The sequence below is a fragment of the Sorex fumeus genome, unplaced genomic scaffold (assembly GCF_029834395.1).
Source record: "Sorex fumeus unplaced genomic scaffold, SorFum_2.1 ptg000055l, whole genome shotgun sequence".
NCBI classification, from domain to species: domain Eukaryota; kingdom Metazoa; phylum Chordata; class Mammalia; order Eulipotyphla; family Soricidae; genus Sorex; species Sorex fumeus.
Window position 1 is genome coordinate 6,772,930 of NW_026606112.1, and position 23,646 is coordinate 6,796,575.

At 37.1% G+C, this 23,646-nt stretch overlaps 1 protein-coding gene across 1 annotated transcript in view; it reads left to right on the top strand.

Moving 5' to 3' along the window:
• Positions 1–23,646, top strand: part of ARAP2 (ArfGAP with RhoGAP domain, ankyrin repeat and PH domain 2) — a 207,555-nt gene that overhangs the window by 159,150 nt on the left and 24,759 nt on the right. The window contains exons 24-27 of the mRNA XM_056125562.1: positions 36–104; positions 2,782–2,856; positions 6,468–6,585; positions 16,091–16,219. Of these exons, the coding sequence (XP_055981537.1) occupies positions 36–104; positions 2,782–2,856; positions 6,468–6,585; positions 16,091–16,219 (391 nt within the window). The remainder of the gene's footprint in view (positions 1–35; positions 105–2,781; positions 2,857–6,467; positions 6,586–16,090; positions 16,220–23,646) is intronic.

Sequence of the window (23,646 nt, forward strand, 5' to 3'; positions counted from 1 at the left end):
TTTTATTAGAATGTCCGAAATTATATTTTGAACAGGTTAAAGAAGACCAAGTCAAACAAATGGACATAGAAAATAGCTTTATTACCAAGTGGAAAGACACTCAAGTGAGTAGTAATAGTTAGATGTCCAAAGAGTAATACAAAAATCAAAAACTTCCATTGTAAGTAAATACATTTGTTCATTTATTTTCAAGTCATATTTGAAGCAAAGTAAAGTAATGGGGGAAAAAAAGTAAATGCAGTAGTAGTGTAATTTTTGAAGACTAATGCATATCTGCAAAATAACCAACTGTGCTATTAGAAATTTTTCAGAAAATCAGTCTTGAACTTGTCAAGATCACTTGTCAAATACATTTTAAGATGTAAAAGCACTATTCACAAATGTCAGTGGATTTCAAGGGAAGCATTTAAAGCCGAAGAACCACTAGACTAAATTGAAAACTCAAAATTCCTCATGATTTTTGCTTAGGTTTTTGGAAAGAATTATTGCTCATGTGCTTCTGCTTGCATGCTCCCAGATTATTGCAAATTTTAGACTATTTCTAAGTATCCTCTGCAACATATGCTGATGTACGTCTAAAGTTGACTTTTGTCCAGATTTTCTCTTTCTTTCCTTAGTCAATGTTATACTGAATCCATGTGTCAAGTTTCAATACACTTTTTCCTGGTTATCTTGTTTGGCAATTATTCACTGGGATTTTTAAAAGTGATTTCTAATCTTCTTCTCATTGCTAGGAACTGTAATAGATTCAGGGTATCAATATAAGTAGAAATAGCTCAATACATTTTTTTATTGATAGAACCAAGAGTATGAAGCAAATGCTTCACTTAGTCAAACCCTGACTTTACCTGAAAAATCCACTCTGAATTAGGGAAATTATCAGAAATATAATTTCATTTGAATGATATGAGGAAAAGCTTAAGTATTTTAATGCATTTATACTTAAGTACCAAAATTAATTACATTAATTACTTAAGGAATTATTTCCATATTGACTCAAATTATTTGTGCAGTCTTCAGAGGAGTTAATAATAACAGTGAAAAATTGTTTATTTGGGATTCTCTTGCATTTTTGCTTTTGGAGGAGTATTTGAGTATTTGAAGTACTGGAGAGTGTAAGTCCAGATATAATCTTTGGTGACCATAACTATTTTGTTACTGAAGTATATTTGTATAGTAGATATTAATTTTACAATAATATTGATTTTATCCGGGCTGTGGCGATAGCAGGGCTGGAACGATAGCACAGCGGTAGGGTGTTTGCCTTGCATGCAGCCAACATGGCCGACCCGAGTTCGATTCCTCCGCCCCTCTCCGAGAGCCCGGCAAGCTACCGAGAGTATCTCGCCCGCACGGCAGAGCCTGGCAAGCTCCCCGTGACGTATTCCATATGCCAGACACAGTAACAACAAAGTCTCCAATGGAGATGTTACTGGGCCCACTCGAGCATATTGATTTTATCCAATTATGTGTAATAAACTAAAAACACTTGCCTAGAAAGTAGTGTAATTGAAAAAACAGTAGAAGAGTTTAGAAGAATCTGTTTATTTCCTCAAATTTTTCTCTAATCCATTTTAAACTCTCCTCTGGAGTGTTATTCTGACAAATTCTATGCCTTATCCCTGTTTGAGTTCCTTAGCTATTCTTATTTTTGGCTTTACTATGAGTTCTTTGTGTTTGCTCATTTAATTTTTAAAATGTGTCTTTCCTGGAGAGTTGTTTATGCAAACAGTGAAAAATAAAAATGTCAACTGGTTTTTTCCCCTAGTGTTTTTGTGTTATACTGAAAGTGAGGAGGAAAAAAATGAAAATAAGGTTTTCCAAATCTATAGTGCCAGAATAGTTAAGAAGACTTCTTCAAAGTGCATTTTAAATGTTTTTCTTACACAGTTACTAATCATGTTTTTTTCTGAGGAAAATGCAACTTCAAAATTATTGTTTCCCTATTATGAGCATTTTGAAGATTGGTTATTGTTATTTGTGAGGTTTTACATAATTTTGCTGAATTTTGGGGAAAATAACATTTTTCACAGATTCATTTAGCTCTTTGCATATTAATGTACCTTGTGATACTTTTTGCTTTGAATTTTTTTATCTTCTCTGGTTTGTCTTTTGGTCTATAATTGCAGCACAAATAATTTACCACTTAGTGCTTGACTGAAGATAATTAAAAGGTTATCTTTATCATCCACATTTTTCTGTCACTTCATTTTTTTAAGATTTGTTTTTTTATTGCTAACTGTATTTTCTCTACTAGTATCATTAATGCATATCTGACCCAAATGAATCCTCAGAGCCAGTAAATGAACATAACATCTCTGAAAAGTTGATAAGACGTATTTTCCTTGTTAATTGTTAGTATTACATGTGCACTGTAGCTTGGAGCAAAACTACCTCTAGCTCCCTTCCACTTCTGATTTTGTTTCTCTGGTCATATGAAGAAAAAAAAGCTCTTACTTTTACTTCTGCTCTTGCCTTCATCATTTCCCACTGTGGTCAGGTTTGTTGCTTCAGTGAGAATGTGAGGGCGTTTGGGAGCACTATAAATCACTGAATACAAAATTAAAAATTGCGTTGCGGGTATCGTCACTGGTTATATCCTATGTGTAAACACCGTGTTCTCAACCACATCTATAAAATTGTATCATCATAGCTATTCACAGGCAAGTTGAGCTCATTCTGTTATTAAAAATTCCTTACATGCATGATTCCAGCTTAAGTATCTCTTGAGTGTTCTTGCAACATCACTGTGTTCACTGTCTTCACTTCTACCCTCTTCAGGTTTCCCAGGCTGGAGATTTGTTGATTGAAGTGTATGTAGAAAGGAAGGAACCTGACCGTAGTATTATAATCCGGGTGAGTCCTAAAAATAAACAGAAAGTCGTAAAGATAAATATAAAGAGTAGCACTGTCCTCCCTTTGTCCATCAGTTTGCTAGAGCGGGCACTAGTAACATCTCACAACAAATTGTGAGACTTGTTACTGTTTTTGGCATATCGAATACACACGGGTAGCTTGCTAGGCTTTGTCGTATGGGCAGGATACTCTCGGTAGCTTGCAGGGCTCTCCGAGAGGGGCAGAAGAATCGAACTCAGGTCAGCCATGTGCAAGACAAATGCCCTACCCGCTGTGCTACCGCTCGGAAATCACACAGTTGCATTAATATACATGTTTGCATTTTCCACTGTGCTTTTACTTTACACACCCTCTTTAAATAATGACTAATGACATGAATTGGCTTTATATAGCAATATCCTCCTGAAATTCCATGCATGCTTAGTCATTTGGAAAGAATTATGTTAGGTGCTATAAATTATGGAGCTGGAGCGATAGCACACAGGCCTTGCGCGCAGCCAGCCGGGTCGAGTCAGGTTCGATTCCTCCGCCCCTCTTGGAGTGCCCGGCAAGCTACCGAGAGTATCTTGCCCGCACGGCAAAGCCTGGCAAGCTCCCCGTGACGTATTCAATATGCCAAACACAGTAACAACAAGTCTCAAAATGGAGACAGTTACTGGGCCCACTCGAGCAAATCGATGAACAACAGGAGGACAGCTATAAATTATGGGTAACATTTTCTGTAGATTCTGGAAAACAACCTGAACTGAAAAAAGTCGATTCTCTTTTTCATAGTTTCTCAACATTATGCAAGTTGATTTTTTCTGAGTCTGTTTTTTTATACTTTAAAAAAATTAAGAGAAATTACAGCATTTATATTACTTATTGATTATAACAGTAAGATAATGCATGTGAAGTACTTTACAGATTCTTCAGCAGTTGCATGTTAAATATTACTTTCTACTTTATTGATTATTTTTTTAGTATTCTCCAAGTTTATATTCTAGACTTTAGCTTCTGATCTTCAATTTGCTTGAATATTAGGTACACTTCTCATGTTTGAGAATATTATCTAGTTAGCTGAATTAAATTGGTCCTCATGCTGACATACAGTCTGCCTGAAGAAGAATTTAGTGATATTTTAGATTCCTGCTTATTAAGATTATTTTCTCTGTGAGAAATAGACGTTTTGACATGTAACAGTAGAAACTCGGGTTTTATTCCTAATCTTTTTTTAAGCGGATAAGATTAACAGTCTTACTAGGCATTTCTGGGGGGCTGAGCCATTTGGGAGGTTGTTTTACATGTGGCTGACTGGGTTCGCTCTCCAGCATCCCATAGCGTCCCATATGATCCAAGCTCTGCCAGGAGTAAGCCCACAGCATCGTCAGGTGAGCCCCACCTCCCCCCCCCCAAAAAATAGGTATCTGTCAATGTTAGTCATTTTACATATATTATAACTGCTATTTTGCATGCTTTTAATGATACATATTATGGCTTTAAGGCTCTGATTGCCTTTAGCCCAAAACACCATACTGAGATACTGCAGTTTTAGGCTTTGTTCTTATGACAAAGCTGCCTTGCTATTCCATATCGTTGACATCAATGTAACAATCGTTGCTAGTAGGGGACATGAAAAACTATTACAGATTAGTTAGCATAATTTTATCAATTTCAGTGCAAGAAGAGGCAATTACAACTCCTGATTTAACACCACCTACAAATAACCATAGCATATTTTAATTTTATTATATTATTAAAGCCACAACAGAAATTCTTATAACTGAGCAAAATTCTATGTAAAAGGTGTTTAGATAATAGATTCCCAGCTTTACCTATAACAACTCCACAGACTCTGTAAAAAAAATCACAAAAATAATATAAAAATAATCACTGATATTTTTCAATGTTTAAGACTTTTCAGAATCACTTTTCTCAGATAAGTACAGCCTCACACCAAGGAGAGCATAAAACCAGGTGACACCTCAGGTTTATATGAATGGAAACTAGGAAGTATAAAAACCTGAAAGCTGGAGTACAAGGAGATAGCTCAGGATGCTAGTGGGAATCCTGGGATAGATCCCAGTGCTACACTGGCTCCAAACAAAATAAAAAACAGGTGTGTCTCTACGTTTCCTGCCCCCAGAAGCCATGAGGTCTGTAACACAAGCCAGACCACTATACTCATTATACATTGTAATAATTTGAATATTCCTTAGTAATTTCCCGCCAGTGCCCTGCTGAGCTCCTGGTGTCTTAAAGAGGCACCAGGGAATCTTTTGGCACAAGGAATGAAATTGGATCTTTTCAACATGCTTTAACCTGAAGATCTTCCTGATTCCCTGTCCACATTTTTGTTTCTTTTGTCAGAAATTTGTTACTTTGAGAAAGGTCTATCCTTCTTTAAAAGTACATTTATTGGGGCTGGAATGATAGCACAACAGGTAGGGTGTTTGCCTTGCATGCAGCCGACTCGGGTTCGATTCCCAGCATCTCATAGGGTCCCCTGAACACTGCCAGGGGTAATTCCTAAGTGCAAAGCCAGGAGTAACCCCTGAACATCGCCGGGTGTGACCCAAAAAGCAAAAAAAAAAAAAAAGTACATTCATTCTGGCAACAGCATCATTGAAATGATCCACTTATGTATGAAAATGGTAACGACTAGGTCCACGCGCTGTGTGCTTCTAGGTGCCCTCCCCTTCTCTCCAGGGGCTCATTTTTTCAAATTTTGATGTTAAACTCCATTAGGCTTTTCTAAATAAAAAAGCAGTAGACCTCTCTATAAATGTATTCCAAAGAAAACCCTAAATTCTGAAGTTAAAAAAAAAGAAAAATCTACATGAATTAGTAATAATAAAAAACTTTTCTATGTTTAGATGTGTGATTGATTAGTAATGGACAGGATAAGTAGAATTGAATATGTTCTTTTTCTAAAAAAATATTTTCTAGTTGCGTACCTTCATTGAAAAACATATACTAGGCTTCAGTTATATATAATGCTGAAAATACCTTTATTTTTGTTTTAACATTATGACTACATTATGACTACATTCTCTGGAAGAAACTGAGCCTGCAGTTTAGGGCATATAGGATCGATAAAAAAAAAAAATTGAAACACAAACACACGGAGTCCTTGAAGAAGCTGGTTGGCCTATGTAATGGCCTGAGACTTTGGGCCTCTTACAGACTGTCCCTGACCCACACTGCACACTCTACCCTGTGCCCTGAAATCTGGCTCCAGGGTCTTCGGGCAACCCACCATTTGTCACTGCCTGGCAGCGTACACCCAGAGCAGCCAAAACCAGGAGGCTCTTTACTCTAGATCATAGGTTTGCTCTTTGGTAAAGGTCTTTCTCCGTATGACAAGGCATATTACTTCCTCCTGAGTCATAAATGGCTTACTAAGTCTGAAAAGCTTGTTTCTATTATGTCTGTATTTTCTCTTCTTTCTACATTAACAAGATTTTTTTTAATGGAAAAGATGTGTTTTCTCTGTGTGCTGGAGAAGCTAGTTTAACATACTGAGACAAAAATTGCATTATCAGATGATGATGAGCAAGAGAGTATTGTTACCTGGCATAAAACTGTTACTATACCTGGTGTATCTTCTGAAAATTTTGCTTCTTTCACAGATATCACCTGTGATGGAAGCAGAAGAATTGACTAATGATATATTGGCAATAAAAAATATTGTTCCTTTGAAAGGTGATATCTGGGCCACTTTTGAAGTAATTGAAAATGAAGAACTAGGTAAGTGATTTCCATGCCAGGATTTCTTAAATCCCTTACAGTATGAGACTATACTATTTTTGCAAGTCATTAATAGCATTTTATTTTATTATTGGGTGTGGGGAGTGTTCCCAGGTGATTCTAAGGAGGCTTGGGTGCTCCACCAGCAATTCTTGGCCACCTGAGCCAGTGGTTCAGTGTATTTGCCCAATGATGCAATGCTGATCAGACCAAGTGGTGACAGAGATTACCAGGGCCACCCTGCCAATGCTCTGGGGCCCTCTAGTGTGGCACTTAATGATTCATTCTCCAGGTGCATGTTGTGCAGGGAATTAGTCCCGGGATAGACATGTACCCTGACCTCCATACTTTCTTCCAGCTCTATCATTTTAAAGCTTCACTCATTTTATACATTCTCTTCTATGTCAGTGGGTATGTTGATGTATGTTATAGCTAGTTGTATTTCTGCTCTGTGATTTTTTTCTCATAAAAGCAATTATTTTGTTACCTAACAAAATATTATGCAGAATATTAGGCATCACTGTTGCTTCAGGAAATAGTACCTTTGTGAGGGCAAGCTGTTTGTCTTCTAAATATTGCCACAGCCATCTATCTTATTATTACTCAAAAAAAAAGCAGAGGATGTTGATTTTATTTATTGTTTAGTTAGTTTGGGGTCACACTACGAATTGATCAGGGTTACTTCTGCCTGGCTGTGCACTCAGGAATCACTCCTCATGGTGCAGGGGAGACCATATGAATCCCCAGGATAGAACCCAAGTCAACCACCTGCAAGCCATCAGCCTTCCATGCTATAGTATGTCTTTGGCCCAGGATATTTATTTTAAAAGATTATAATATAGAAATGATTTGTTGTAAACTTAGCAGAAGCACACTTTTTGGCTTTTTTCTTTACTGCTGTCTGTGGTAGGTCAGATCTATTTCTTAACCTTCATTTCAAGATGCTAAAACATAAAGAGAGCTTTAAAATGCCTTGAATACCTCAGTAGTCAAGTGCAGAATAAGCTTAGCATTCAAATGACAACATTTGGTTTAAAAGACCTCTATGGAAAAAATATACATTGCAAAATATCTTTGTACCTTGACCATCTGTCTAGCTGATGGCGACTGAGGTCTTGGGACCCTTTCAAGTATCACTGTCAAGCTGCCAAAAGTAAAATCCTGTCACACACAAGCTCAAGATAAAAATTGAAATTCAACATTGAAATACCCCATGGTGTTTTAGAAACATTGAGATTAGTATTAGGATGGATGGCATTATAAGACATTTTGTCTTTCATTGTTCTAGTTTTCCTTTATTTTTAGAATGCATAACTTATAAAAAAAATCTAATTTGTACTAAACCATTTTTTTCATATTTATTGCTGAGATTCAGTGAGTTTAATGCTTTGGTGTTTGTTCATACTTCATCTTCCCTACAGACAGATATTGTCAGCCTTATTCACAGAAACTGCTCTTATATGAGTCCTCCAAGGCCCCTTGCCAAAGGTTTTGATTCTGATTTCCCCATAATTATCCTTTCTGAGGAATTTCTCAGGAATAACCAAGAAATAACCTTTTCCTTTGAAGGTCTTCACTCTGCTTTGGTGATGTTTAGATTTTCTTCTAGTTCTCTTACTGTTTTGTCACTCCTGTCAGTTCTTCCCAGCTATCCCTAAGCTGTAGGTTTCCACTGCCCCGTCTCCTTTGCCAGGTCTTCTTTAACATATTCTCACTGAATAATCTCTTTTAACTCATTGTTCTTGACTAATGGGTAAATTAATGATTCCCGAACTACACCTTTATTTTGCTTCCATCTGACACACTATTTATCTGTTTACCCTATTTAATATAATATATATTGTATATTATATAAATTATATATTATATTTATTATATATATTATATAAAATGTAATATAAAAGGGTTTTACTATTTCACTACATTTCATAGTGACTCACTGAATTTATGTGGATTACTGTTGGTGAGAACTTTTTGGAACTTTTTGGAAGTATGGAGAGACTCCCGTTTTCCATCTTCAGTGTTCTGTACAGTGTCTTGTACTTAGGTTCTGTATGAATAAATATGTTGAATAAGTGAAGCTTTATTAATGCAGCGTATAGTCATTTGATCTTTGTTTAATTTTAATAAAAGAACTAAGGTTCCCAGATCTATCATACCGTAAGCATATCTCAGTATTGTGGATGGAATTATCTTTTAAAATGACATGTAGGGTCATATTGGACTGCCTCTTTATTAGTTTATTTAAGCTCTAGCACAAATACTTCTCTGTGAGGATATTTAGATGAACATGGTTCTCATGGATCTCTGTCTGGTCATTTGCTTATAAGTAGATAAAACTGCATGCTATCTGACTTGTAGAATACTTATGTATTTATATATGGTTCCACTCAATATCACATGCTGTAAGTTGTTACCTAACTTTCAGACTTCAGTATCGCTTAGTACATTGAGGTGAACTTTTTCTACACATTTCTTGTTAACTGAGGTGGGGGAAAAATGCAAGGTGATGATTTCTTGCTCTCTGCATAGTAATAATAATTTGGATAATAATCTAAATGTGGAAGGTACATAACACATGTTAGTCCTGCTTTCAATGAGGAACCACTCGGAGCTCTCACATCCTGCTTAGCTCTTAAAAGAGATGATTGTTCCCATAAGTAGCAGGTTGTTGTGTGTTTGGGTATATGGAGACGAATACACAAAATTGGTTTGTAGTTAGCCATCTTTGTTCTCATATGGGTTGATTCAAAGTGCATCCTTGTACTACAGCATCAGAATTATGTAGCGTTGGTCCTCCTGACTGAGAGAAGCAACCAGCATGGTTGAGGATAGGACGGAGTTAAATCTAGAAGAGATGCTGCGCATATATGGAAACGTTGCCATTAAATTGATTCTAGGAAAAATAAAGGGCTATTTACCACAAAAGTAACTGAATTTAACTTGTCTTTGACTATTGGTAAGACATCACAATGTTGAGACCGTAGTAGTTTGGACTTTATTCTTTTTCTTGTTTCTGCCTCCTTCCTGTTTTTGGCTCCTTCTCTCTAGAGTTAACTTGAGAACTAGAAGACCTGCAGTTATTTTGATTGTGACATGTGACTGTTCTGACATATAGTCAAAAGAATGGCAAGTGTGCACAGGAAATAATATATTTAATGAACTTAAAAATTCACATTTAGCGCGCTTTTAATATCTGGACAAAAGAGTTGAAATCACCAGAAGAGGAAACTAAGACACGTTTATTGCTTGGCGAGGTATAATCTAGGGAAGCAGCAGTGGGCCTGTGATTATGTTGGTTTACTGGAGCAGATGGAACCCGTGTACTCCACCTGACCTTCTGAAATGTTAAAAGCTTTATTTCTAGTAGCATCCAGTGAAAATAAAGCAAAATATAAAAAGAAGATAAAAGTCAAGGCATTGGTAGATAAAAGTCAAGGCGAGATTGTGGTTGATAGGAATAATGTCAGTGGGGAGTTGGAACTTTTTCTTCTAATGTGAATATAAATCATCTGAGTAAGGAAATAATGGAAATATAAAAGTGACTAAGTAAGTAAACAAGAAGTGCTGGTTTTTATTTTAGATACCAGGAAATTTTAAAGCTATAGATTCCTATGTGTATTTGTCCCATATTCCTTTCATGTAGTATATATGTGGTCCCTTTATAGCATTGTAACATCTAATTACAGGATAAAAATGAGTAAAAGGAAGACCGTTTTAAGATAAATACTCAGATACGCCTTTATGTTCACAGATAATGGAATAATAGATTCTTAAAACAGTACATGGCACTGTCATGGATACGTGATAGCTACTAATGCCGACCAACGAGGCTTGTTAGGGTTTAACCACATCCCCACCATTGGCCACATAATCTCTTGTTGTCTCTGGGCTCTGTTAACATAATGCCATAACTGGATTCTGAACTACAGAAGTTTCTTTTGCACAGTTCTGAAAGCTAGAACTCATCAGTGTCTAATGAGGCTCCACTCTGATTTTGAGCAGGCTTTCCTTATGCTGTGTTCTCACATGGCAGAGGGACTAGGTAGTGCTGAGGGATCTGGTTTAAAAGATCACTAATCGCATTCATCCCTAAGCGTTTGCCAAATACCCCACCTCTTAAGAACATCTCCCAGGAACTCAAATTTCAGCAGAGGAGTTTTACAGGGACAACATTTTAGATCCTAAAAAAATGGAATGGCCAGCTTCTCTTAAAGTGTTCTTACCAGTAAAAAACTTGATTTTTGTTATTGTTTTTACTATAGTAGTCACATAGATGTGGAAATGGAATACTAAAACTGTTTAAAAAAATTGAAAATGCTAAATTGTTTTAACTTTTAAGACACTGAACTTATTAGCAGGTTTTTTCTATTTCTGTTTCTTCTTCTATTTCTTCTAGTGTAGGCACCCCACACTTGTGCCTGATAAGGAATAGCCCTTCTTTCTCTTTTTTTTTTTGGTTTGGCTTTTTGGCTTTTTGGGTCACACCCGGCAATGCACAGGAGTTACTCCTGGCTTTACAGTCAGGAATTACTCTTGGCGGTGCTCAGGGAACCACATGGGATGCTGGGAATCAAACCTGGGTCAGCCACGTGCAAGGCAAACACCCTACCCGCTGTACTCTCCACTCCAGCCCCACCCCTTCTCCATTTTAAAAGTTGCTGCCAGAGTGACACACAGTCACTTCACTGGCAATAAAGTCCGTTCTCAGAGTAAGCTTTGTTTGCATTCAAAGCCACACGGGCTATTCACCTTAGGAAGGAGCCTGTCCCCTGTGGATTTAGTCCAGCATCTCTTGGGGGTCCAAATTTGGGGGTTCTTCATATGCCCAAGGGAGAACTATAAGTCAGCTGCTTCACTAAAGTTAAGGTTTGTCAAGCAGTTACTTCCTGCAACACTGGATCAGGATAAAATGTGCCTTGTTTCTTCCTCATCGCTACCCTGATCGAAAGATCCTTGCATTACTAGTCATACTATTTATAGTTCTTGTGATTGTCACAGAAAGTGTCTTCTGGCTCAGATTCTGTGGACAGGACAGAGGAAGGCTGCCCCGCTCTTAAGTTTAACTCTAATAATGTCATGATTGCCCAGCCATAATTTCCTCTAAAAACTGTTATAACTGCCAGTAACTTAAGAAAACCACTTTTTATTTCAGGTGGAGAATAGCTAACACTTCACTAAATAAAGGGGCCCTGGTTTATTATGTGAATAAGGACTATTGATAGCATAATTGGCCTTATTAAAAAAACACTTTAAAACCTATTTTTCTTCAAGGATTACATTAAATTTGTAGCAATTTGTTTGCTATAGATAGTACTCAGGTGTGTTATTTCTAATAATACCCTAATGGCAAATAACTTTGGTTCTACATAATCTTTCAGAACAGATGATTGTAAACATTACATAAATTAAAGCTTTCTTTATGAAATTTATATTCTAATTCATGACTCAATTTTTTCCTGCCTTCTTTCTTAAGGTGGATTTTAATGGTATTTTCTATGCAGTGTTTGACAGCCTAATAAATACTCATCTTTTTATTGTACTTTTTAGTTCTCTTTTCATGCAGTAACTTGATTTTCCAGGACTTTCATTCTCCTAAAGTTGTTCATGCTATGATACTAAATTTAAAATGTGCTTAATTAATTTTTGCAAATCTTACTTGTCTCTATACACGGTGATATGTTTCATGTAAATCAGAACCCTTACATGCTGTCACTATAGTATTATAATAGTCACGTCTTTGATATGAACATTCTGATAACTTGGAAGTCTATGCCTAGATATTAATTTCCAATTAAGACTATCATTCTTGCTGGAATAGAGAAGGGATCACTAAGAAAATGAGGATTGGAGGAATTGGTTGGGATGAGAGATGTGTGCTGAAAGTAGATAAAGGAGCAAGCATGAAAACCTCTCATTATCTGCATTGCAAACCATAATGCCCCAAAGTAAGAAAGAGTATGGGGGAAATTATCTGCCAGGGAGGCAGGGGGAGGGTGGGAAAGAGGGGTATACTGGGGATATTGGTGGTGGGGAATGTGCACTGGTGGAGGGATGGGTGTTTGATCATCGTGATTGTTTCTCAAACATGAAAACTTGTCACTATATCACGGTGACTCAATAAAATACATTTTTTAAAAAAGATTATTATTCTTATCTCCAAGCCTCTGCATTATAACCAATTCTCTTCCTTTAGGATGTTAAAGCTATGTCACTATTAATGTCTTACCATATTCTCACTGAGGAGTAACAAGTAAATGGGAAAAGTGAAATGACATCTTTCTCTTTGCTTATTTTCCTTTGTATAGTTTAAAAATAATCCTGGTTGAGTTGATATTTTCTAAACCAGATTACATGATAGAAAATTGGAAAGGTGAGGTTTATCCATATTTGGTCTAAGTAAAACTTACTGTACTTACAGTTTGAGGCTTTAACATCAAATAGCATTGAAGTTCATATCTCTGCCTCCCCATATGAACTTATATTGAACTTAAGAGACAGAGTATCTCTTATAGCATGTTTCCTTACATGTAAAAGTTGAGGAGCCATGCCAAGTATGCTTTAGAAAGCAAAATTCATGGAATCTGAAAGATAGTACAGTAGGTAAGGTGCTTGCCTGGCATGAAAGTGACCTGGGCCCAATCTCAATATGGGATCTTCCAAGCACTGCCAGGTCTGCCCCTCAAAAAACAGTACTAACTTTAGTTTTACTATCTTATTAGTTTTTTTTTTTAACAGTATTTTTTTTATTAGTGAGACATAATGAGGTACAGTTGCAGACTTACAAATTTTGGGGCTTGGGTTTCAATTATACATTGATCAAATACCCATCCCTCCACCAGTGCCCATTTCCCACCACCACGGATCCCAGTATCCCTCCCACCACCCATCCCCCCCCATCCTACCCTGCCTCTGTGGCAGGGCATTCCCTTTTGTTCTCTCTCTCTTATTGGGTGTTGTGGTTTGCAAAAGAGGCAGTGGGTGACAATCATATTTGGTCTATAGTCTACTTTCATCATGCTTCTCCCATCCTGGGAATATCCTCCCAACACCTTTATTTGGTGGTCCCTGCTCTATCTGAGCTCCCTTTTCCCTTAGCATGTGTGGTTGGCCTCCAAGCCATGGAGTAAAATTCCTGGTACTACTCTCGGCCATTCTTGGGTGTTAGTCTCCTATTTTGTTACTTTATGTTCCCCAGATGAATGCAATCTTTCTATGTCTATCCCTTTCTTTCTGAGTCATTTCCCTTAACATGATACTTTCCATGTAATACCACTTGTATGTAAATTTCGTGACTTCGTCTTTTCTAACAGCTACATAGTACTCCATTGTGTAGATGTACCGAAGTTTCTTTAACCAATCATCTGTTCTCGGGCATTCAGGTTTTTTCCAGATTCTGGCTATTGTAAAGAGTGCTGCAATGAATAAACAATTGCAGATGCCACTTTGACTATACTTTTTTGCCTCTCTGTGATACATTCCCAGGAGTGGTATTGCTGGATCAAATGGGAGCTCAATTTCTAATTTTTTGAGAACGTCCATACTGTTTTCTAAAAGGGCTGAACCGGTAGACATTCCCACCAACATTGAAGGAGTGTCCCTTTCTCTCCACATCCGCGCCAGCACCGGTTGCTTTTGTTCTTGTGGATATGGGCCAGTCTCTGTGGTGTGAAATGATATCTCATTGTGGTTTTGATCTGCATCTCCCTGATGATTAATGATGTGGAGCATTTTCTCATGTGCCTTTTAACCATTCGGATTTCTTCTTTGTGAAAGTTTCTATTCATTTCATTTCCCCATTTTTTGATGGGGTTGGATGTTTTCTTTTTGTGGAGTTCAACCAGTACTTTGTATATCCTTGAGATCAATCCCTTATCGGGTGTGCAAAGTAAAGTAAGTAAAGTAAAGGCCCTCCCGTTGATCATCGATTTGCTCAAGCGGGCCCAGTAACGTCTCCATTGGAGACTTTGTTGTTACTGTGTTTGGCATATTGAATACGTCACGGGGAGATTGCCAGGCTCTGCCGTGCGGGCAAGATACTCTCGGTAGCTTGCCGGGCTCTACGGCCATACCACCCTGAACGCGCCCGATCTCGTCTGATCGGGTGTGTATTTGGTGAATATCCTTTCCCATTCTGTAGACAGTGTATTTTGTTCACTGTTTCTTCTGAGGTGCAGAAGGTTCTTAGTTTAAGATAGTCCCATTTGTCTATCTCTGCTTGGCCAGTGGTAATAAGAGTAAATATTAATGGTCACTTCAATCGAACAATGGACATGAATTTTTTTTTCTATTTTTTGGGGGAGGGCCACACCTAGCAGTTCTCAGGACTTACTCCTGGCTCTGTGCTCAGTGCTCACTCCTGGTGACTAAACAGGGAACCGAGAATTGGATTTCCCTGGTTGGCTGCATGTAAGACAAATGCACTACCAGTGGTACTATCATTACAGCCCTAAATTTGGGAAATTGAAGAAAAGCAAGATTGATGTAACACAAATTTTGCCTCACTTTACAAAGAATATTGTTGATCTATTTATAATTATTGTCTACTTCTTGAGCACTATAGAAATTAAGTTATTTCATCCCTTGAGTTTTCATTGAATTGGGGATCAAATTGATATTACAGTGAATAGGGCACTTGCCTTGCACTCAGCCGACCCGACTTTAATCTCCAGCACCCCATATGGTCACCCAAGCACCACCAGGAATACCCTAAGAGCAGAAACAGGAGTAACCCCAGAGTATTGCTGCTGTGACCTAAAAAAGACCAAAATAAATGTTACTTAGAAATATTCTGTTTACTTGTGCTCTCCTTTGAAGCTATGTATTATAATTTTGTAGTGGTAATAAGAATAGCAATATTAATTTCATTACATTTTTGATGAATAATTCAAATTTATAGCCAGTTTTTAAAATGTGTATACACTATTAATTTTTCTAGTCTTTTTTTCCAGTTATTTAGTTGCATTTGGAATTAGGCATCTTTCCATAAGCAAACCAGAGTGTTATCTAAATTTAAAAAATAAAAGCACACAGGTGAGAGAGATAGTTTCTAGTTCTGAGCACTGGCTTTGCATGCAGAAGGCCTGGGTTTGATCCCTGGTCCCTGGAGATCCTCGAGTAGGGACCTGGAGATTAATGTAGGCAGTAGTGCCTGAGCATCACTGGGTGTGGCACAAAAACAATAAATAGAATACACGTTTATTCAAAGATGTTGATTTATTTATAAGATGTTATTTAGAAGATAAGCTCTGCACTAAATTTATTTACATAGTAAGTTTTATTACTGGTTTATGTTGTTCTAAATGTTCGGGTCTTTTTAATGTTATCCTACTGATACAGTTTTATGATATAAGATGTATCTTTCCTGTGGCATGTGGTTCTTTAAAAAGGGATTTTTTTTAAAAAGGGATTTGTTGTTCTTTAACAAGGGATATTGTCATGAAAATATGTATATATATATAATTTTTTAAAATTTATTTTGCATTTATTCACTGACTTCTTGCAGAGCGCCCCCTTCACTACACAGAAAACATATTGGAGCAGGTCCTGCGGTGGAGTTCATTAGCCGAGCCTGGCTCTGCTTACCTTGTGGTGAAAAGATTTTTAAACACAGACACAATCAGACACTATAATGGTAAGTGTTCTGTTTCACATTGTAGCTATGAGTAAAAATTCAAGTAGTTAGGGGATAATTACTGAAAAATGTCATTCAAAAATGTAAAACGTGGTACAAATGTCATTTGACATGTAAAACATGAGTCGCTGCATCAGAGGCTGCTGATGTGGGGTGTAGTGCACAGTGAGGGGGACATGGAAGGGAGTACCAAGTACCTGGTGGACAGGATGGGCAGATACTGACTAACTTGTTGATTCCACAACTTAAACATTTTGAAAGGAATGGTTGTGGTTTGGTTTTATTTGCCAGGGATATTTTTTTTTCCTTAACCATTAGATTGATATTAAATGTATTATATGCTTTTTATTACATTAAAAATTGTAAACTTCTAAGAAGCACAAATCTTGCCAGCTTTGAAATTGAGTACCTGTTAAAATTTTCACCTTACAAAGATACAAGAGAATAAATACCTATAAAATAAAACATTTCCCACAGGAACTCTTGCCATCCAACTAGAATAAGACATGCAAGACATAAGGTTAGCTAAGAAGTTAGCTAGGACAAGGCAACCATGTATGAGAGTCCCAGTCACTATGAGGTTTTAGAAAACTTTCAGTTTAAAACTTTATTTTTTTTTAATGAATCACCATGCTATACAGTTAAGACTTACAAACTTTCGTGCTTATGTTTCAGTCATACAGTGATCGAGTACCCATCCCTCCATCAGTGCCCAGTATCCCTTCCACCACCTCTACCCCACCCCCACCTCTATGGTACCTCCATTCCCTTTTACTCTCTCTCCTTTAGGGTGTTGTGATTTGCAATGCAAGTATTAAGTGTCCATCATGTTCAGTCTATAGTCTACTTTAAACACAGCTCCCATCCCGAGCGGGCCCTCCAAGCATTCTTTGCTTGGTGGTTCCTTCTCTATCTGAGCTGCCTTTTCCCCCCAGCATGTGAGGCTGGGTTCTAAGCCGTGGAGCAATCCTTCGGTCCTTACCTCTACTATTCTTGGGTTTTAGTCTCCCATCCTGTCACTTTATATTCCACAAATGAGTGCAGTCCTTCTATGTCTGTGTCTCTCTTTCTGGCTCATTTCACTTAGCATGATACTCTCCATGTTGATCCACTTATATGCAAATTTCATAACTTCATCTTTTCTAATAGCTGCATTGTATTCCATTGTGTAGATATACCAAAGTTTCTTTAACTAGTCATCTGTTCTCAAGCACTTGTTTTTTTTCCAGATTTTGGCTATTATAAAGAGTGCTGCAATGAACATACAGGTGCAGATGTCATTTCTACTATTCAGTTTGAAACTTTGAAACTTCTTTCATCATAAACTTACATGTTAGATTTCCTGTCTTCATTGACCCCAAATACAGTTGATAAAGGCTTTAGAAGATGAGATATACCTCAACTTTTAAACTATAAATCAATATTACTGTCTGTTGCTCGCATATCATTTTACCAAGCTTTAGTTACTAAAGCTCACACATTCTCAAAACCCCTTCTGAAATGTGTTGTCTTTCGAATATTGCAAATAAGGAAAGAGACATTGAGAAAAATTAAGAAATATGATCAGATCAGTTACTAAATACTTGATGTGAGAATAAAGTAGCACACGTGCACATGCACACACACACACACACACACACACACACACACACACACACACACTATTAAGTTGGGAGGTTTGGGATAGCTCTTAATTGCTCTTAACCTCCTTATTATAGAGTTGCAGTCTTTCTAATCAATGAGCCATAGGTTAACAAATTCTTAATCTAAAGCTAATAGAATTCTGATTTTCTGATATTGCTTTAGTTCAGCTTGGGCCTATTTTAACAAGCCACTATAATTGGTTGACTTATGAGTGATAGAAATTTACTTCATAGAGATTAGAGATCATTGTGATCAGGGTGCCCTTGTATGAGTTTCTTTTAAGTCCACTTTCAGACTGCGTACTTTGGACTTCCTCACCTGGCAAAGAGCTGTGAAAAGGAGGAAGGCCTCTAGTGACTCTTAACAAAGCCATTCATACTGTTCTTGAGGCTTCCACCTGGTTGATCTCAACTTATCACAGTTACCTCTAAGGAGCCTTACTTCCTAATACACTCACGTTGGAATGTGGAGCACAAACCGTCATTCCATTACAGTACATTTATATCACATATGAATGTACTTTTACAAAATTAAAGTCTAGCATCATAAGTAATCATAAGTACATACACATAGGTAATTTTAGATAGTGCATCTGAGCAAAAAAAAAAAAACAATTAGTCTTTTTTTAGTCTGTCTCTTTTGGCTACTGTTAACGTTCCTCAGAGATTTCTCTTTACTCTGTGCTCAGGAATCTCTTCTGGTGAAGACGGTTCAGGGGACCATCCCATCTGTGGTACTGGTGATCAAACCCCAGGTCAGCTGCATGTTAGGCAAGAGCACTACCTACTATATTATCAGTCCAGCCTGTTACTGTTTTTTTATCATAGAAATGTAGTCTTTTTAGATCATTTTTTGAATTTATTACCATCACATGTGTTTTGGCAACATTCTTCATATATCCCGTAAGACTTGTAATAAAAGTTCTGTTTGGTAATATCAATGAACTGTGCATCCAAGTCTGGACCAGTGGTTCTCAAAAGTAGGGATGATTTTGCCACCTTCCTTCCTCCTGGAAAACTTGCCTTCATCTGAAATCAACTACACCCGCCACAGCCACACCACTAAATATCCTGTAATGAATGCATAAGATGAGTACTATGGCAGATAATTTTTCAGTCCCCAAATACCAGAGCAGCTGCATTGAAAATCTGATTTAGATAATCTGTGAAATCTATCCTAAATCTTAATTTCTGCTGTTGTTTTTAGTTTTTTTAAAGAAATGTTCCTTATTAAAAAAAAAAACATTTCTTTGAAGTATCTCTAATTTTTGCATTGTACTGTAACCTGGTACTATACCAAGACATAATACTTATCTACTTCTAAAATGCTACTAGATATCTAGGTGAATGAAAATAGATAAAAAAGATAGTAAAGGGTATGACATAAAGAAGGAAGTAGGTAAGGTAAGAAATAGCCTGATATAACTATACCCACAAATGCACAGGGTATTTGAAAAATAAGAAAAGCAAGATACACTTTGAGCTGGTTACAGCAGTTATGTCAGAGTGAAATCATTACAATGTTTAAGAACGAGAAGAAACGGGAGCATGAAAAAGGTACATGGGCTCTGTCCCAAACATGGTGGAGAGAAGGGGTGTCAGACTGATGTGTCACATATCCCTGCATCTTTTTTTCATGGGCTGTGTGTGTCTTTTAGTTATGAAAGCACCAAGCATCTGTCTGGCCATGATCTAGGCAGTCTATATCCCATAATATTGAAGGACCTAGGAAAATAAAACAAATCAAAACAAAAAAAATAACTGAGACCTTAAAGCATACTTAGGCATGCAGATAAGCATTCTCTAGAGCAGCATTTCTCAACCCAGGGCCAGAATAACTCAGGACTTTTCAAGGGGACCATGGCATGTGACTAGGGGCCAACTATCGGGATGGGGTTAGGGCAACACAAGAAGGAAAAAAAGGTCAAAATTGGGTCGTGGTTGGAAGAGGAGAGTTGAGGAACACGCTTTAAGAGTAAAATATCAGCAAACATTTGTATTGTTCTCATGTTCGTTGTTCTTCTAACAGACTGGGAGCTACAAAGGATGACCCTCCTGTTCCTCACTATCCCAAAATGTTTTTCCAAGCAATTTCTTCTGTCAGGGAATTATATCTCTCTGCAGGAAAAAAATGAATCAGGTTTTAGAGTGATATCATCAGCGAATATATTACTTGTACAATTCTACTAGTGTCTTGTATATCCTGGATATTATTCCCTTATCAGATGGGTATTAAATAAATATTCTTTCCCATTTCATGGGATCTCTCTGTATTTTGGTCACTATTTCTTTTGAGGTGAAGAAGCTTCTTAGTTTAATGTAGACCCATTTGTTTATGTTTGTTTCCACTTGCTTGGTCAGTGGTGTTTCATCCTTAAAGATGCTTTTAGCTTCAATGTCATGCATGCATTTTCCCCCATGTACCTTATGGATTCAAGTCTGATATTGAGGTCTTTAATTCACTTTATCTAACTTTTGTGCCTGGTGTTAGACTGATGTCAGAGTTCATTTTTTTGCAAGTAGCAAAAACCTCCAACCTCCATCAAAAAATGGGGAGAAGAAATAAACAGAAGCTTCCTTCAGAACGAAATACAGATGGCCAAAAGGCACATGAAAAAATGCTCTACATCCCTAAAATCATCAGGGAGAGGCAAAGCCAAAAAACAGTGAGATGTCCAACACCCAAAAGGAGAGAGAGAACACAGGGGATTGCCCTGCCACAGAGGCAGGGGGGGATAGGGGGATGGGGGTGGGGGGGATATTATCCATGGTGGTGGAAAATGGGCACTGGTGGAGGGATGGGTATCTGATCATTGTATAATCAAACCCAAGCACAAAAAATTGTAAATCTACAACTGTACCTCATGGTGTTTCACTAATAAAAAAAAAAGAAAAAGAAAAAAAAAGTAAAGAAAAGAAAAATCTGAGAAAAGTCCTAACCCAGAGAAAGCAAAGGCATGACAAATAGGTGTTATGTGGACTCCTGGAGGGAATCTTGAAATAGAAATATGGCAGTCTTCTTTTGCAAACCACAACACCCAAAAGGAGAGAGAGAACAAAAGGGAATGCCCTGCCACAGAGGCAGGGTGGGATGGGGGGGGGATATAATCCAGGGTGGTGGAAAGTGGGCACTGATGGATGGGTATTTGATCTTTGTATAATTGAAACCCAAGCACAAAAAATTGTAAATCTACAACTGTACTTCATGGTGTTTCACTAATAAAAAGAAAAAAAATGGAAAAAAAAAACAGTGAGATGTCATCTCACACCACAGAGACTGGCACACATTCAAAGGAACAAAAGCAACCAGTGCTGGTGTGGATGTTGGGGAGAAAGGGATGCTTTCACTGTTGTTGGGAATGCTGACTGGTCCAGCCTTTCTGGAAAACAATATGGGCATTCCTTCAAAAACTAGAACTGGAGATCCCATATGATCCCGCAGTACCACTTCTGGGAATATATCCTGACGGTGCAAAAAAGCACAGTAGAAATGATATCTGTACCTGCATGTTCATTGGAGCACTTTCACAATAGTCAGAATCTGGAAACAATCCAAGTGCCTGAGAACAGATGACTGGTTAAAGAAACTTTGGTACATCTACACAATGCAATACTATGCAACTGTTAGGAAGGAAGAAGTCATGAAATTTTCTTTTAAGTGGATGGACATGGAGAGTATCATGCTTAGTGAAATGAGTCAGAAAGAGAGGGATAGACAGAGAAATGACTGCAGTCATTTGTGGAATATAAAATAATATGAGACGGACACCCAAAGTCAGTAAACACAAGGGCCAGGAATACTGCTCCATAGTTGGAAGACAGTCTCATTGTCTGGGAAATAAGGGAACTGGAATAGAGAAGGGATCACTAAGTCAATGATGGTTGGAGGAATCATTTGGGATGGGAGATGTGTGCTGAAAGTAGATAAAGGATCAGACATAATAGCCTCTCAGTATCTAGAGAGTATGGGGAAAATTGTGTGCCATAGAGGCAAGAGGAGGGTTGGAAAGGGAGGGTATACTGAGAACATTGGTAGTATAGAATACAGTGGTGGAGGGATGGGTGTTGATCATTATATGACTGAAACTCAAACATGAAAACTTTGTAATTGTATCTCACAGTGATGCGATTGTGTGTGTATATATACATATATATATATTTCTCAAGTTCATAATAGTTTTTATGTACTTGGATCAAAGGTATAAGAATAGAGAGACTTGAGAGATCATACAGCAGATAGGGTGCTTGCGTTCTTCTGACCTGGGTTCTATCCCAGCCCTTCATATAGCTCACCTTCCACCTCAGGGATAGTCTCTGAACACAGAGCATAGAGTAAGCCCCGAGATCACTGCATATAACCCTCCTCCCCGGAGCAAAAAAAAAAAAAATAGGAACAGAAGTTTTGCCAAAGCTTTTTATTAGAGCTTATTATATATTCAGAGTGTCAAAGTCATAAAAGAATCTCTAATTGCAGAAGCTTTTGTATGCATATGAAGTTGCTTATCATTTTTTAAATATTGTTACATCATGTTTTGTTACAACTTTTACAATAGTTATGTCTAATAGCAACTTGGAGCTTTTAAAGTGTTCTTTTGGGATAAATTTTAGGATGGATTTTGGGGTTAGCTAGCTAGCTATTCACTCTGCCTCCTTCTCGGCAAATGTCTCTTAAGTAGGTGGCAATCATACCTACTCCAAAATCATTGTACCAGTCATTACATCTGCCACTTCTTAAAATAGGAAACTAAAAGGAAAATAATGAAAGTAAATCAAATGTGATTTCTGTCAATTTGTTAGCAGAAAAACTGGAGTGACCTTAGAAATTCTGATTCTCTTAATAACATGAAGGGAATGATGCTAAAACTTCATTTCCTTTCTTAAAATTTTCTTACAGAAATATGAACTATGGGGGAGATATGTGAAAATCATCAGTATCAAGGATAGTCATTTGCAGCGACATCTCGCAGTAACTGGCAGCTGATGTGTTAACATTTTTTTTAAAATAGAAAGTAGAGCTAGCATTTCCTTAGTTCCTCAACTCTCATAATTGGTATTTCCTAGAAGTTTTATTTCCTGCCTGCCCACCTATATGCCTTACGTTTAGTTAATACGGTTGCGGCTATTTATGAAACAAGTAATAAGTCTGCACTTTTGTTTATGTTTGGAATTTTAATTTCCTTATTTTTTTTCTTTCATCTTGTACTTTTATCTAAACTGCTTAAAATGTAGGCATGACATTTAGAAGTAGATTTATAAATCACCCAATTCCTAATTTCTGTTCATTCATTTGAGGTAATGAGGTAACATGCTTTACCTTTTTATGGAAGTGTATGAAATTAAGTAAAATTTTCTTATTTATTTCCTACTTAAAATCAGTTGTGTCCTTGAACAGTGACATTTTATTACTTAGAAACAGTTGGTGCTTTTGTCATTATTGTAATGAGGAGTTAACTCATTTGAAAAGAAAGATAATAGTCCTCAAATTTCTTTCTATTCCATGGATGATGACTGAGACATTGAGATAGGGAGACTGAAACTTCATTTAAATTGCCATTCAGGCTTTGTCATTGCTAATCTTATTAGACTATCTTTTATTATATTATCATTACCTCTATATTGAGTTTAATTTCAACATCTCTTTCTCAAGTAAACCATAAATGTATAGCTTTTTTAAGGTTCCAGTATAAATAATTTTATGTTACTGAAGATTTAAGCACTAAAATTCTTTAAAGTTATCCCAGTAGAATGAGATACGTAGAAATCAAATTTTAATGAACTCAGTTG